General features: G+C 35.0%; 1 protein-coding gene and 1 non-coding gene across 16 annotated transcripts; both read left to right on the top strand.

The window, feature by feature from the left end:
- The first annotated feature begins 921 nt into the window (after positions 1–921).
- TRNAN-AUU lies at positions 922–993 on the top strand. Its single transcript has one exon. It is a non-coding gene; the product is annotated as a tRNA-Asn (tRNA).
- Positions 994–2,640: 1,647 nt separating this feature from the next.
- LOC123905808 (calcium-transporting ATPase 10, plasma membrane-type-like) lies at positions 2,641–6,437 on the top strand. 15 transcript variants are annotated; one of them, XR_006808521.1, is made up of 9 exons: positions 2,681–2,931; positions 3,399–4,094; positions 4,165–4,210; positions 4,440–4,637; positions 4,713–4,828; positions 4,949–5,035; positions 5,130–5,218; positions 5,663–5,781; positions 6,207–6,437. XR_006808521.1 is itself a non-coding variant. In XM_045955539.1 (6 exons), the coding sequence occupies exons 3-6, from the start codon at positions 4,802–4,804 to the stop codon at positions 6,280–6,282; spliced, it is 279 nt and encodes a 92-aa protein (XP_045811495.1). In that variant the 5' UTR covers positions 2,641–2,931; positions 4,440–4,637; positions 4,713–4,801; the 3' UTR covers positions 6,283–6,437. The 15 variants fall into 15 exon arrangements, 3 of the variants coding, with proteins under 3 accessions (XP_045811495.1, XP_045811497.1, XP_045811496.1); XR_006808529.1 differs by lacking the exon at positions 5,663–5,781 and having other exon boundaries at positions 2,680–2,931; positions 4,955–5,035; XR_006808526.1 differs by lacking the exon at positions 5,663–5,781 and having other exon boundaries at positions 2,680–2,931.
- Positions 6,438–16,543: the final 10,106 nt, after the last annotated feature.

Below are 16,543 nucleotides of genomic sequence, written 5' to 3'. Positions count from 1 at the left end.
AGAACATATACATTTAAATAACAAAACAAAAATTTTAAATTCGTAAAAGTAAAACACAAACACTTACCACTTTTTGTATGGAGATTAAGTTGAAAGTATGAAATTAGAGAAAATTTAAGAGAGAAGTTAGATAAAATTTAGAGAGAGAATGGAAATGAAAAAATGAAGTGAAGGAGTAGTAATATATAGGAGTAGTCATAATTGACCGTTACAATTTAAAATTCAAAATCAACCAATACTGACGGCCATAAGCCGTCATAATTGTCCAACGGAAATGTACTTACTGACGGCCTGGGACCGTCATAAATCACATGCGTTACTGACGGCCCAGGACCGTCATAAATGCTTAACGGCTATGCGATACTGACGGCCTGGGACCGTCTGAAATAGGCAGTTCAATACTGACGGCCCAGGACCGTCACTAATGCTTAATAGTTAATTTTTTAATTATTTCCGTTCTTCAAGACTACTTACTGACGGCCATAAGCCTTCAATATCCCACAAATGCATTACTGAGGGCTTTTAGCCCTCAATAAGTTTGGTCAGTAATATTATGTTTTCTTGTAGTGTCGTTAGCATAAAATGGGATGTTTTTGTTATTTTTATTAAATTCCGCTTTTGTTTTAGTTCACAAATAAACATAGTTTTATGAAATATTTGACATTTTTAGTCCTTAGAGGTGAGGATATGCCGCGAGATAGTGTTAATATGTATATCAATAATATGTTACAATTAAATTTAAATTTGATTGGAAAAAGGACGCCAACAAAAGAGATGTAAAGAAGATTCTAGCCTAGTACTACAAAGATCGTACTTTTTTCAGTTTTTAATATAAGAGAAATTTTACTTTTTAAATTTATCGAAAATCTAATGTATCTAGTTCATAGGAATTGAACTCTATGAGATAGAATTTGATGTTGTTCCTCAGTAGCTCAGTGGTAGAGCGGTCGGCTATTAACCGATTGGTCGTAGGTTCGAATCCTATTTGAAGAGATTTTATTCATTCTGAATTAAAGAATTTGGAAGGAAAAAGTTCGCTTGTTAAGTAATATTATGTTTACACTCATGTGTTTCCCACTAGCAAGTCATCAGTACATCACTCTATGAAGAGTTATTTGATGAATATATATTAACGATAGCAATTGAACATTTTAACACATGCAACATAAATATTACGTTCTGCTGGTCATAAATATTACGCCCTATCAACAGAAAATCTCAAGTATTTGAAATGTTCAAGTCACTTACAAAACTTATTCAAACACAATTTTTGCAAAATATAAAATCTTTTCAATGTGACAATAGCGGTGAATACAATAATGAGCTATTTCGACAATATTGCAATAATAATGGTCTTGTTTTTCGTTTCTCTTATCTTCACACATCCTCGCAAAATGGAAAAGCTGAACGCAAAATAAGAACTATTAATATTATGATACAGCTTAATTACATGAGACTAATAATAATTAATTATTTATGACAAAATATTCTATTCTATCAATATAGACCACTTTGGGAAATTCATAGTATTAAATATCCAACAAGAAATGCAGCTGGTACCTTTGTGTTCAAACTTCATCATGCACTTGAAAATGGTTACTCTTTCGTGGCTGGTCTTCTTTCATGTTTACGAAAGAGTTGATAATTCATATCGTTCATTTCCATTCATATTCCCATAGGATAGGAGTCAAATATCAATTTTCAACACCAAAGAATTTTTTTATACTGCAAGAAAACTGCCTTGTAGCTTCAACATTTTAGTGTCGGCCACGACACGGACGCTACTAGCGTCACAATTACGTCTGCTGACTGGACGCTATAACTATTTTCCATTTAATTTTAATTTTTAAGGAATCATTAAACATAGCATCTGCTCTTGTTGACGTTACTTAGAAGCTAATCGAAAATGAAAATTACAATACATATTAGCTTCTGATTTGTTAGACTCAAATACTTCTCTTTTTTATTAGTTAATTAACAAGTTTACTAGCATCTGCTGGAGCGGATGCTAAAAAGACTAAATTAAATAAATACTTAAATAAGAAAATTAATAAAATCTTGATAGTTTACTTTTAACCACGAAATCCTCTTTTATACCCTCTCATTTTTTATTTCCCTTTCTCACTCAATCTCAAGAACCCTAGTTTCGATTTTCAAATTTTCAAAAAACCCAATTCAATAGAAGGGAGGGAACCCTCTTCACTGCTTCATATGAACCCTAAAACCTTTTTCCTCAAATTCGGTGAACGGTTGACCACTTCACAAAGATCACTCAATCAAAGGTCACGTGATTTTCTTAGGGTTTTCGTTCAACCGACACTACAACAAAAGTGGTCTTTAGCTTCAAAAATTTAGCGTCTGCCACGACACTGACGTTAGTAGCGTCACGTTTGCGTTTGCCCAGCAGACGCTAAGGGTGTTTTTCCAAAATATTTATTTTTTTAACAATTTATTATAGTTAGCGTCTCCTCTAGATGACATTACGTAGACGCTCGATTTTAGTGTCCGTCTATTGAGACTCTAATCCTTTTCTTTATTCTATTTAAAATTAAAATATTAATTAGGTAGACGCTAATGTGACGTTAATGTAAAAAATGAAAATTAATACTATATTAGGTGTCACACAAACCCTAACTTGATACTACTACATAAATCTTTTTCCTCAATCTCACTCATCTCGCGTTGTCACTCCCCACCGGCCACACTGCACCTCCCAGCCGTCATCAACCTTGGAGGTGCGCTGACCTTCTCTTCCAGAACTGCATCGTCGGACCTTCTCTCATAACTACGCCGCCAACCAATCTTCTCCACACCACCGCACCATCAATCTACTTCCACTCTCATTTTCACACTCGTTCTTCCAATGATGTTCCTCTCCAATAGTTTGTCGCCCTAAACTGTTCTGCCACCATACATCTCCTAAATTTACTGGTTAGTAGCTATTGCTCTTTGTTTAAGGATTTTCTCAAATGAAACTTAGGTTTTGTTCTTGTTTGGTTAAACGATGAAGTTGTTTGATTCTTCAAGGTTAATTTCCTTTGTGGAAATTTAGGGTTTTGTTCTTGTTTGGTTAAATGATGAAGTTGCTTGATTCTTCAAGGTTAATTTCCTTTGTGGAAATTTAGGGTTTTGTTCTTGTTTTGGTGTTCATTAGAGTAATGAATTTTGAATTAGTCAATTGCTTATGTATTTCCACCTTTCCCCTTTAGTTTAAACACATGTATATGTATCTTTTGATGTGTTGCAGCATGTTAAGAGCCAAGCCTCTGCTTTTCAAACTATTTCAAGGTTTCAATTTTTTTTTTTTTGTAGACAATTCCAATCCCAAGCCCAATTTTTGAATCAAACAACTAAAATAGAAGTTAACAAAGTAGTGATATATTTGCCTCTTTTTTCAGAAAACATGTATTGTTTCATCTCTGTCGATTCAAATATTAACTCAACTAGACCACCTAAATTGAGACAGAGTCCAATTAACATTTGTGGTTATTTATTTTGCATTGCTTGGCCTAGTAGTAGTTAGTTAGTTAAAAACAACTTCTGGCCCCCAAAATCCAGACAGGTGCAAATATACCCTTCTCACTATCAAAACCTATGCATTCTAAAAGATATGCTACTATTGATCACAATGACACTATGAGGTACACCACTCCCAATAGATTAACAAACTTGTAGTGCACCATGTGCTTCAAATCGTAAAAAACCACTTTTAAACCAAATTAAATTTAATATAGCTCTTTTTCCACTTCCATCATGATGTTTTGTTTTTCTCCGTGTCAATACCGCGTAAAATTCGTAATCATGATGCCTAATAATAGGCACACTACCGCATTAATTGGCCTAGGGAAAACCCATAACCGTCACTTCCATCAACTCTTTTTCCACGTTTACTAGCTCAATGAATTTGATATAGGTCAATGAGAAAATCCCTAACCCCGCTGAATCCTCTGCCGTCGAAGAACAATCCCTCCACTGAATCCGTTCGCCATTGAAGAATAATCTCACAACGCATCTCTCCTCAATCCCTCCTCCGTTGAAGAACAATCCCTCTGCCATTCTCCTTCAATCACTCCGCCGTTCTCCACGGTTCCATGGTAAGTAACTTAATCTCTCTGCCGTCGTTTCTTCTCTTTAGCTTCTTTCTCATTAGCTTGTTGTTGTTAGGTATCTATTCTATCCCTTCTCTCTGGGAATCGAAGAAGCCCCTTTGGTAGTTGTTCTTATACTTTGTTTCTCAATTTATGATTTGTTTCTTTTGATATACTGTATTTTTTATTTCCCTGGTGTGAATCTTTGTGTTGATATTAAGCTATTATGTGTTTCTGATTTTTAGTTGTTCTCTAAAGATTTTAAGGATCCAATTTTATATTATTAAACTCATTTGGTTTTCAATAGCTTGCAAATTGATCTTCTGAAATAAGAAAGTTTTTATTATGCAGGTTTTATATATCATTTTTTAATTTCACTGTTTGGATTTCTGATCAATGGTGCCAATGTCAAAACTGCAAAAGCAATTGCTGTTGAATGTGGAATACTTGGTTCACTTGCTGATGCTACCAAGAGAAGTGTCATTGAAGGAAAAGACATTTCGAGCCTTGTCTAATTCAGAGAGAGAAGAAATTGCGGACTCGATATCTGTAAGTATAAAGTCTAGCTACTATGGCATCCTTATTCTTTTAGTGATATACATTATTAACAAATATGTCTATCAGGTTATGGGAAGGTCATCTCCAATGACAAACTATTGTTAGTAGAAGCATTAAGGAGGAAGGGTCATGTTGTGGCTGTAACTAGGGATGGAATGAATGATGTTATTGCACTTCCCGAGGTTTGTGTAACTTTTTTGTCTGGCATTTCATTTGTTTGTTATCTCTAGTTATAGTACACATTACAATGATATAATCAAAACCGGAATGATACATTAAGCGGGTATATGTGACTGCTCTAGTTTCAGCTGATAGTCAATATGGCAGCTCTTGTTATAAATGTTGTTGCTGCAGTTTCCTCTGGGGATGTTCCACTGAATGTAGTGCAGGTCTACTCTCTTTCACCGCGTAGTTTGTGCCTGCAGACATATTTAGGGAATTTTTATATCTGTTTGTTTTCAATATCTGTTACTTTCTTTACAGCTTCTCTGGGTGAATCTTATCATGGATACTCTGGGAGCACTAACCTTGGCAACTGATCACCTGATGGATCAATCTCATGTGGGTCGTAGGTCAGATTTTTTTTTTCTTTTCTACTTATTACTCGGCATTCTGAATCATAATATCTTGGGTTTACACATTGCTTTGAAAATTTGATGAGATTGCGAATCCTGTTCTTGTTCTTTTTCAAGCTTTTGGGTCATTTTAGTAGTAGAAATAAATTTGGAAATATACTGCAAACTATAGAGTTTATGTTTTTGGTTATGGTCTAGTTGTAGAAGACAATACACTTGCTTCTACACATGTCTTATAGTTTCCTTGTTAGCATGGTACTATTGTAGGTATACATATTCATGTATCTTGGTTAGTGTATATAGATCAGCTAGTGTCACTGTTGTGCTGCTTCGTTTAGTTTGTAATCCATAATTTCATTATATTATTTTACCAATCCTATCATTTCCAGTTTTTTATGGCTATCAACTTGTAAGTACTAAGTTATTTGATACTTCTACTAGGTATTGAATTATTGTCATTCACAAGGAATTATGCATCGGGATGAAAAGTCCCATAATATATAATGATTGTCCATGGTTTGGAGCTTATTGTTGAGTCTTGGTTGTATGTTTTCCAAATGGTAAGCATCAAATTTTTCTTATAATGCAATATAACTACAACATGATTGATCTATTTGTACTCTTAAAGCCAATGTAAAATTTGAAATTTCCTGCTTTACTTACCCAATGCGGCTCTGTAGGTAGTTTCTGTTAATGGACCATTCCATCACACCCTATAATAATTAATATATTGAAGCCTACATTACTACTAGGCAGAATTATAGATAGTATCATGTAACTTTGTCAAAATTTGATGGTGGAGACGATTCTTTGATCTTCTCTTTATATATAGCTTGTATCTACCTTTGTTCTGCCCGGCCTATATCATGAATTGTGGTATTTCATTGAGAATCACTTTGGTTGTATTTTCATTGAGTTTGAAATTTGTTTTTACTCTTTGAATTGCCTCATTATTAATTTAGTCACTTTTGTGTATAATTTCCAGGTTGTTACTGATGATATGGAAGTGCATAAAAGTACAAGTGTCGAATATGGTACTCTATGCAACCTTCAACTTGTAAAAGGGATGCTTCATAAGTTATGTAGACATGTAGTAATTAACACTAGGGAAACGCCGTCATCACGAAAGAATTTATGTTTACAGCTCTTTTTTATCTTACAAATTATGTTTGGATAGTTTTTTGGTGTAGACTTTACTTTCGATTTGTTAGACATACACTTGGTTTGTTTTTTCTAGAGTTATTGTTGTATGACATAATGTTGTCACTATTTTACGATTTTCAATTCACACTACGAATTTGTTTGTGGGTTGAGATATTGTGTTTGTCACTTTGTATGACTATTGATTATATGGATCTATGTATGTTTGGGAGAAAGTTTAGTTAAAAAATTTTTTTTTTTTTTTTAAAATGTAGACTAGCGTCCGCTAAATGGACTCTATTGGCAAATAAATAGCTTTGGGATAAAGCAGACGCTAGAAACAGCGTCCGACAAACAGACTCTAATGGAAACAACCAACCATACGTTTAGCATCAAACACAAACCGACACTACTAGCGTCTGCCGTATACCTGTGATTGTAGCTTCAACATAGCGTCTCCTCTGACGGACGCCAAATAGCGTCTGCTGGACGCAACTGTCTAGCTTCAGGCATTTAAGTGTCTGTCACGACATGGACGCTAAGTAGACGCTAAATGCTTTGTAGCGTCCGCTTTTTGCCATTTAGCTTCTAATTTTGGCCGACGCTAAAAAGCAGATTTGTTGTAGTGCGAATCCCTTTTGTTTTTTTTCCAAAAAACATGTCGCTGAATCCATCGTCAAATCATCCACCTATCGCTTTCTCCTTCTTCAATTTCTCTATGCCAACTAATGATGGGTTCAACAACGACGATGCCGAACAACCGTTTCAGATCTAAGGTGACAAAAGCTCCAGGTATCAAATACCAGATGTTCTTCTCAGATATGGATTTGATTTTCGATTTTGATTTCTCAAACATCTTACCGAACAACAACGACATCATATGTAAGTGAATTTGACCAATTTGAATATAGCAACTTAACTTTGACATTGTTGTGGAATTAGTTACAGTTCTTTGTATCTCTAAAACTATTTGGTCATTGATTCTATTGCAGAATACTAAGTTACTTATGCATCTCTAAAGCTATTTGGTTATCATGCAAAATACTAGATTTGTTGGTCCTTCGTAGGTATATTTTATTTTAATCAACATAATTTACTATATTATGCATGCCACTTAAATTTGGTGACAACAATTTGGTTATATTATACTACTCATAGTTAGCTATGCCATTGTTGAGGTCACAACTTTCTATCTTGAAACTTTACTATGGTATTGCTCGATTGATATGTCCTTTGAATAAATGTTGTTGAATGTTTATAGTTTACCCGGTGACTTATCATATTGTGCTTTCTTCATTAATTAATCCATCCCTTTTTCATTATCCCTGCATATTCCCTCTCAAAGAAAAGAAACCCTAACTCTGTCTCTTTGTGTGAATCTTGTCTCTCTGAATCCCATTATTGACGCAACCCGCCAACAAAGCTGACCAACAACTCCCATTCGTTGAGGAAACAACCTTCAAGAAGATACCTCTTCCGCAGGTTTCCTCATTTCCATTGAATTGGATACATTTATTCTGGTATCAAAGAAGACCACTAAGATATGAGAGCATAGTCACTCTTGCTGCCTAGAATCGGCAAGTCTGTTGTAACATTCATAGTAAGAACAAATTTCATGTCAATGCCTTACAAAGTTCAAACAATAGAGGACTTTGCAAAACAAGTAGAGGCAGGGAATCTGAAACTCCGAGTTCGAGTACTAGAGGTAGGTAAATAAATTCTTTAATCTTCACATCGTATGGTATATAATTTTATACATTGAACTCCACTCCTTGTTTTGGATAAGTAGCTTAAGCATTTATCATATAAGTTCTTATGTGATTCTTCAACTTATTTTTTCTTATTGGAAATGTGTTTCTTGATTTCTCTAGTCTAAAAAGAGCTACTCGGAAAGTGACAGTGTTACAAATGGCTACTAGAGCTGCTCAGAAAGGGACAATTTGAAATAGCAAGGATGGTTCTTTGTTTCTTATGAAGGGGTTATCGGAAGGTCAGTATTAGTAAATCTTCCCTCTTTTTCTAACTGTCTATTATCTAAGCTTAATGTTAGAAGGTAAGAGTTCAAGGAACATGGTTTTGCTTTTTTGGTAGACCTTGATGTGCTCGAGGTTGAGGTAATTGAACCTTGTTTGTTTCAGGATAATTAGATTTGTTTTTTAATTATTGCAGAGTAGAAAGGGTGGTTTGTCAGCATGGAAGCAGGCAGGAGCTCAAGAGTGGTTAGAAGTAAGTGTTGTATTAGTATGTCCTCATTCACTGATGATGGGGACAAAGGTTTTTTAGTTATTGATCTTGATATGCTTTCATTTCAGTTTTAGTTTCTATATTGCTCTTTGGTTTCATCATAGTTGAAGCTTGAATCTAAGAGAATTTACTGTTGTCATTTCACCTATGTTCATTATTGTGCCTCAATGACTTGCAATTACATGATTTTCTTATTAGTTATGGATTGTAATGTATGAATGATAGTGGAGGTTCTATCTTTATTTCTGTTAGTCATTCCAAGAGACTCAAGTAATTTGTTTTGAATTATGAGTTGTGTATGATTTTGGAGTATTTCGAATGTTTGTATAGCAGCAAAAAAATGGTTTTTTAGAGCAGCAGAAAAAAAACAATTTTTTTTTTATAAAGTAACAGTTCCACGTCGGTTGTTTAGGATTAATTTCCTTTGAGGATTAAATAGATTTCTGCATCAGTAATCTATTCTATTCATTGCAACAAGTGTGAAAATTAGGATTAAATTGTGTTGTGTGACTCTTTGGTTGATTGTCTGATAGTTGTGATCTCTAGTGCTTTGTATTTTTAAATCATGTTTTGCATCTCTATATCATGCTTGGAATGAAAGTGTATAAAATAGCATGCTTACGATGTGGGTGATCCATAAATATATGTACATTGTGGCTGTTTTTTTTCATCTCTAACATGTTGGAGAAAGTACACGCTTGTTGCTTATAGAAATTGCTAAAGTCTATTAGTATTTGTGACATTTCTTGAATCTACTATGTTTTTAATTGGTTCTTTCTTCCCTCACATTGAGCAAATAAAAGTCCTGATTGCTTGAGTCTAATTGGCATTTTGTTATATACGCATGATTTTAAGTTGTTCCAAAATGCATACTTGTTGTCGTCGTTTGCTTCTCCACTCTATGTGAGCCTTTCTCTCAAAAAGTTTATGACCTTAAGATTTTGTGGGATGTGTGCTATTGGATTTAATGTCTTGTATCAGTTATTGGCATAAATTTTGCAATTTTTTATCCCACTCAGCTTGTGAGTGATTAGTTCTTCTATTTCTTCATCTACATATTCACACATTTAATTTTCTTTGAATTTGGACGACTTTTGATGTGCTTATCAGTTGCCTTATCTTTAGCTAATTACACATATATGTATGTGCATATAATTATCTATCTCTATGACAAAAATACTTCAAAATCTGATTTGCATTTGTTTAGTTTTATCCCTAAGCTTCTCAATTGTATCTAATTGGTCCTTACTCGTTGAATTGCCTCATGATTAATTTAGCCACTAATTTGGTGCAATATGAGCTAAAGATTTGAGTTATTCATTTAGTGTTTTATATCCTTATTGGGATCTTCACCAATCTTTTCTTGTGTATAAATTTTCAGGTTGTCACTGAAGATTTGGAAGGATCTTCACCAAATAGGTTTTTTGGTGTAGACTTTACTTTCGATTTGTTAGACATATATTTGATTTGTTTTTCTTAGTGTTATTGTTGTATAACATAATGGTTGCCAATCTCTTGAGATTCTAAAAATTTACACCAAATAAGTTTAGTTTGTTTGTTGGTTGAGATATTGTGTTTGTCACTTTGTATGACTATTGATTTTATGGATTTGTATGTGTGGTTGGGAGAGAGTTTAATTAAAAATATATTTTTTTTAAATAAAATAAAATAGTGTCTGCCAAGCCGACTCTATTGGCTAATAAATAGCTTCAAAATAAAGCAGACGCTAGAAATAGCGTCCGCCACACGGACTCTATTGGCAACAATTAATAGAACCAAACCAAACCCATAGTGTCATACAAACGCCGAAGCTACTAGCGTCTGCCGTATACCTGTGATTGTAGCTTCAACATAGCATCTCCTCAGACGGACGCCAAATAGCGTCTACTGGACGCAACTGTCTAGCTTCAGGCGTTTAAGTGTCTGCCACGACCTGGACGCTAAGCAGACGCTAAATACCTTATAGCGTCCGTTTTTTGTCATTTAGCGTCTAATTTTGCCCGACGCTCCAGAGCAGTTTTGTTGTAAGAGATCATCATTTCCATCAATTTTCTCCAAATATTCAACAGTCAACAATATATCAAATTTTGGATGGAGTATACTAAAAAGTAGTTTAGTTGAAGATGATTTAACACCAATTAATTAGTATTGTGCGGATGACATCAAACATAGACAAATTACTATCTCAAGTATCTCATTCTCTATATTGCTTCAAATAAGTGAAATCAAGACTTGGAGTGGTAGGTGAAATATCTCAAACTAACTAACTATTAATAAACATGCATGTTTTTACACACACACACATATATATATATATATATATATATATATATATATATATATATTCAATTATATTCTACCCCCATATATAAACTATTTTTAAGTTTTGAAGATGTCTTTGGTACTTAAAATTAGAAAATATTATAGATTTTAAGGTGTAAGGCAGAGAGACACTGAGGAGGAGAAGACCAACGCGAGGGAGAGGTTTGGAAGTCGATGGGAAGACGATGATAAAGGCCGAAATTAAGAAGAAGAATGAGGTAGCAAGCCAACGACGGAAGGCAAAGAGACACAGTGAGAAGAAGGTGAAGAATTAGCGTGCATTATAATTCTCATGCTGGGGAGAGAGAAAGTACACATGTGGCACATGACTCACTTAAGTAATAATATTTTAATATCATTCATTCATTTAAATCTGACTCTAATTTATTCTCATATATAATTGTCATTCTCATATGATATATTCGCTTTATCTATAGTATATAAAAAGAATTATTCAAACTTTTCATAAAATATACAATACAATTTATTTATTTTTACGTGGAGAAACAAAATACATTTCATTCAATAGAAATATAAATCTTCTATGCAATGTGGGAGATAATCATAATCAACGAGACTAGCATGAAGACGAGATACCCTTGCCAAAGAATGAGCCACTATACTGGTTTGTTTTCTAATGTACCATCTATTACTTGACCCTACCACAAGAGAGTTTCACTCTAAGAATGGATTCTCTCCATTGGAAAAGTAAATTGACGAAATAATGTTTATATATAAACCATTGGATCAAAAATATATGTTAATATTTTAATTATAAAAAAATGAAGAAAAGTTGATCAATGGTTAAGATGTATAAATTGAGAGAAAGTGAGGGAAAAAAATTGAGAGATCCTTTCTCTACTTATAGATCATTCAAAGAGAAAAACCTGAAGATCGACAAGCATACACATGAAGCAAGCTGGAGATGTTAAAGAACACGTAAACATTGATTCTTTGCAACATGGGAAGGCTGCATTTTTTTCTCATGTTTTAGAACCAAATGAGAGTGTTAATGAGACCCTCATGAAGAATCCATCCAAGTAGGAAATGATAATATAGACCAAATAATTGGAGATAATAACGATAATAACATGGGATCAACCCATGACACGAACATGATAGTAAACTAATGTATCATTTTTTACAAATAGTTTGGTTTTTTGTTCCTTTTATTTATTTTTTAATGATTATTATTAATTGGAACCGTAGAGGTGCTCAAGGTATAAATTTCCGACGAGCACTTAATAATTTTTGCAGGAGGAACAAAATTGATATAGTAGCGTTACAAGAAACACGGTGCAGTGGTAATATTGCCAAAAAATCAATCAAGAGGTTGGGTTTCAAGAATTATGTTCTAACCGAAGATAGGGGTATCTGATTGTTGTGGAACCGGTCAGATATGCAAATTCAGTTAATTCAATATAACTTTCATTTCCTTCATGTGCAGGTTGAAGAGAAAAATGTTGTGCCTTGGTTTCTGACTATGGTTTATGCTAGTCCACGAGAAAATGAGAGACAACATACTTGGAATCTTCTGAGACACATTGCAACTATTGTCACTAGACCATGGCTTATGATGGGAGATTTTAATGAAATTGCTCATCCTGAGGAGAAAAAAGAAGGAGCACCGAATGATGCTAGAAAATGCCATCTTTTTAACAATTGGATCAATGATTGTAACTTGTTGGAAGTCACGACGTCGAGGACACGGTTTACTTGGCGAGGTCCAAAGTGGAATGGGAGGGATAGTGTTTTCAAAAAATTGGATCGTATCCTCTGTAATGTTGATTGACGCCTTAAGTATCAAGAGGGATTTGTGAAGGTCCTCCCGAGGGTCCAATCCGATCATCACCCTATTATTGTGTTGCTACAAGGTGAAAACAATACCAACAAAAACCGTCCTTTCCGCTTCAAGGCAGCTTGGACTTCTAATGCTGATTTTAACAACTTCCTGCATTCCAAGTGAGAAAAAGATAAAGATATAGTGCAAAGTCTTCATGAGCTTATGACACATCTAAAAAAGTGGAATAAAGAGACCTTTGGAAATATTTTTAAAAGAAAGGGGGAACTTTTGAGTAGACTAAATGGGATTCAGAAAAGCTCCAACTATGGGTATAACATCTTTCTTGAGAAGTTGGAAAAAGAGTTACAAGACCAACTTGCCGTCACCCTTCATCAAGAAGAGTGTCTTTGGTTTCAAAAGTCTCGAAGTGAATGGGTTTCTGATGGTGATCGGAATACCAAGTACTATCATTCAAAAACCATTGTTAGAAGGAGACGCAATAAGATTATTTCTCTTCGTAATGATGACAGGTCATGGGTTGATGATCCGGAAACTCTAAGAGACATGGTGCGAAATTTCTATATTAACTTATTTAAAGAGGAAGAAAAATTTCGTGATCCGATAGTCTCTTGGAAGACTTACCCAACAACCATGGAAGCTCATCATAATGCTTTATGTGGTCAAATCCAATTTGATGAATGTAAAAAAGCCCTTTTTGAGACGAGACCTCATAAAGCTCCAGGAGAAGATGGCTACCCTGCACTCTTTTTTTAACAATGTCGGGACACCGTGGCTGACTCTCTTTTTCGGTATGTTAACCAGGGTTGGATTAACCCTACTATTATCTCTTCGATAAATAATACTCTGCTTGTGTTAATCCCTAAAGTTGACAAGCCTGAATTTGTTTCTCAATTTCATCCTATTGCATTGTGTAATGTGGTTTATAAAATTATTACTAAAGTTATTGTTAATAGAATTAAGCCCAAATTTGATGAAATTATTTCACCCTATCAATCTAGCTTCATTCCCAGGCGCTCCATTCACCATAATATTATTGTGGCTCAAGAAATGGTGCAATCAATGGCTAAAATGAAGGGTAATAAGATGTTTATGTCCATTAAAAATGATCTTGAAAAGGCATATGATCGTCTTAATTGGAATTTTGTTAAAAATTGCTTGAAAGAGTGTAAGTTTCCTCCTAACCTTGTTAACATTATTCAACATTGTATTACTTCTCCGTCGTTTAAAATTTTATGGAATGGTGATAAGACAGATACCTTCACGCCCACAAGAGGCATTAGGCAAGGGGACCCTTTGTCTCCCTACCTTTTTTTCATTTGTATGGATCGACTGTCTCACATGATTGCTGATTAGGTGGAGGCTCAATATTGGAAACCAATGCGCGCAGGTAGGTATGGTTCTCAAATATCTCATCTTCTTTTTGCTGATGACCTTCTCTTATTTGCAGAGGCCTTTAACGAGCAAGCTCATTGTATCATGAATTGTCTTGATATCTTTTGTAAAGCTTATGGGCAAAAGATTATTAGCCAAAAGATTGAGATCTACTTCTCAAAGAATGTTGATAAACAACTTAGGGAGGACATTTTAAAGCACACGGGTTATACTCAGGTCAATAATATAGACAAGTATCTTGGGGCAAATATTTCCTCAGGGAGAACCACCAGGGGAAAGTTTAACAACATCATTGACAAAATTCGAAACAGGTTGAGTGGTTGGAAGCAATATTGTTTGAGCTTTGCTGGTAGGCTTCTCTTTCTAAATTAGTTTTGAGCTCCATTCCTTATTATCATATACAATATGCCAAACTCCCTAAGACTCTTTGTGACGAGATGGAAGAAATTCAAAGGAGTTTTTTTATGAGGGGAGACAAATCAATTCCGCAGATCTCATATGGTGGGATAGGATGTTTGTTGTCTTCCTAAGAATGAAGGTTGGTTAGGCATTAAAAGACTTCATCATATGAATAATGCTTTCCTTGTGAAGATGCTTTGGAACCTTATCAATAATCCAGATGATCTATGGTGTAAGGTTCTTTAGGGTAAGTATGGAAGGAATGATGATCTTAGGGTGACCATACATTCTCAACCTTATGATTCTCCTTTATGAAAAGCTTTAACAGGTATTTGGGATCAATTTCAACAGAATATTGTGTGGCAGTTATGAGATGGTAACAATATCAATTTCTGGTTGGACAAGTGGATTCCTGGCGGAAATTCTCTTTTTTCCACAACTAATCAATCATTTATTGACACGACACTCTCGGTGAGGGAAGTGGTAACCCCCTCAGGTAAATGGGATTATGATTTTCTTATTTCTAACTTGCCTTCTAATTTTGCTTTACAGGTTCTTGCCCTCCCTGCGCCTACGGTCACAGACGAACAAGGTAGTATTGGTTGGGGAGAAACTAGCACAAGGAATTTTACAGTCCAGAGTGCTTATGTTTCTCAGAGTGCTAGGGGTCAAACCATTGAAGGAGACTAGAAAGGCTTGTGGAGTTGGAAATGACCCTATAGAATTCAAACTTTCATATGGATAGCTGCTCATGAGCATCTGCTCACTAATTATCGTAGGAGAAAATGGGGTGTTGGAATCTCTCCCACGTGCTCCGAATGTAATAGAGATAATGAAACCACACTTCATGTTTTACGTGACTGCCCCAAAGCAACCCAAATTTGGATTAGGTTTGTTCCTTCCAATCAAATTACTAATTTCTTCTCCTTTACTTGCAGGGATTAAATCTTCAAGAATATCAATAACCAGCTACAAGGAACTCAGAAGAGGAAGTGGACAACTACTTTTTTAGTGGCTTGCTGGCACATATGGACTTGGAGGAACAAAACCATTTTTGAGGATGATTTTCAGCGTCCATCCAATCCAACCTACACTATCCTTAAAATGGTTGATGACATAGATAAGTGTAACCACCATCCTATGAGTATTCGCCATGGAGATACCATTTTCATAGGCTGGAAAAAACCTGAAGAAGGGTGGGTCAAGCTTAATTGTGACGGAGCATATAAGGAAACTCTTGAGCTAGCTGGGTGCGGTGGGCTCTTGCGTGACTCCGATGGCAGATGGCTAATAGGATACTCTCGCAAAATTGGAACTTTGTGATGCTCTTAGTGCTGAGATGTGGAGGATGTACTTAGGTATGCAGCTCGCGTGGAGAATCAGTTTTCACCACCTTCAGGTGGAAAGTGACCCAAAAACTTTGGTAGACGTGATCATGGGGAATGTCAAAATCAATGGTAAACCGCCTAATTTGGCGTGTCGCATTCAAGAGCTTTTGAAGTTGAATTGGCAAGTGCAGTTCAAACATACATGGAGGGAGAAAAATAAAAGTGCTGATTGACTGGCTAATTTTAGCTTTTCTATAAATTCTTTCCAAATTCATGTAATGGAGACTCCCCCTAGTGGGATCTCAAATCTCCTTTTTGATGACATGTCCGGGACTTGTATGCCTAGGAACATTCGTGTAACCATGTAGTTTTTTTTTCTTTTTGGGCTTCAGTCCTCTTTCTCTACCAAAAAAAAAGACAAAAACCTATTGATGTAAGAAATAGAAAAATAAAGAGTATGTGAAACAATATCTTGTGCTCCAAATACAGTAATTACTAAACTTTAAGAAGGTAAAGTAGTTGAATTGTGAGTAAACAATGATATGCATCAATGCATCATTAAATCTTCTTCGGGTTTGTGTATGAGAATGGATATTGAGTATAAGGATGAAAGGTGGTACTAATGTTAGGAAAATATGTGGTCGAACTCAGGAACAACCTCGTAGAGTTCAACCTCAGCACAATAAAAGACAA

Source organism: Trifolium pratense, linkage group LG2 (assembly GCF_020283565.1).
Source record: "Trifolium pratense cultivar HEN17-A07 linkage group LG2, ARS_RC_1.1, whole genome shotgun sequence".
In the NCBI taxonomy this organism is placed as follows: domain Eukaryota; kingdom Viridiplantae; phylum Streptophyta; class Magnoliopsida; order Fabales; family Fabaceae; genus Trifolium; species Trifolium pratense.
This window is presented reverse-complemented; position numbering and strand designations above follow the sequence as displayed.

Coding starts and splice junctions, on each gene's coding strand:
- LOC123905808 (XM_045955539.1), top strand. CDS start 4,802: ATGAATGATGTTATTGCACTTCCCGAG. Junction 4,829..4,948: donor ATGTTATTGCACTTCCCGAG/GTTTGTGTAACT, acceptor TGACTGCTCTAG/TTTCAGCTGATAGTCAATAT. Junction 5,036..5,129: donor TTCCACTGAATGTAGTGCAG/GTCTACTCTCTT, acceptor CTTTCTTTACAG/CTTCTCTGGGTGAATCTTAT.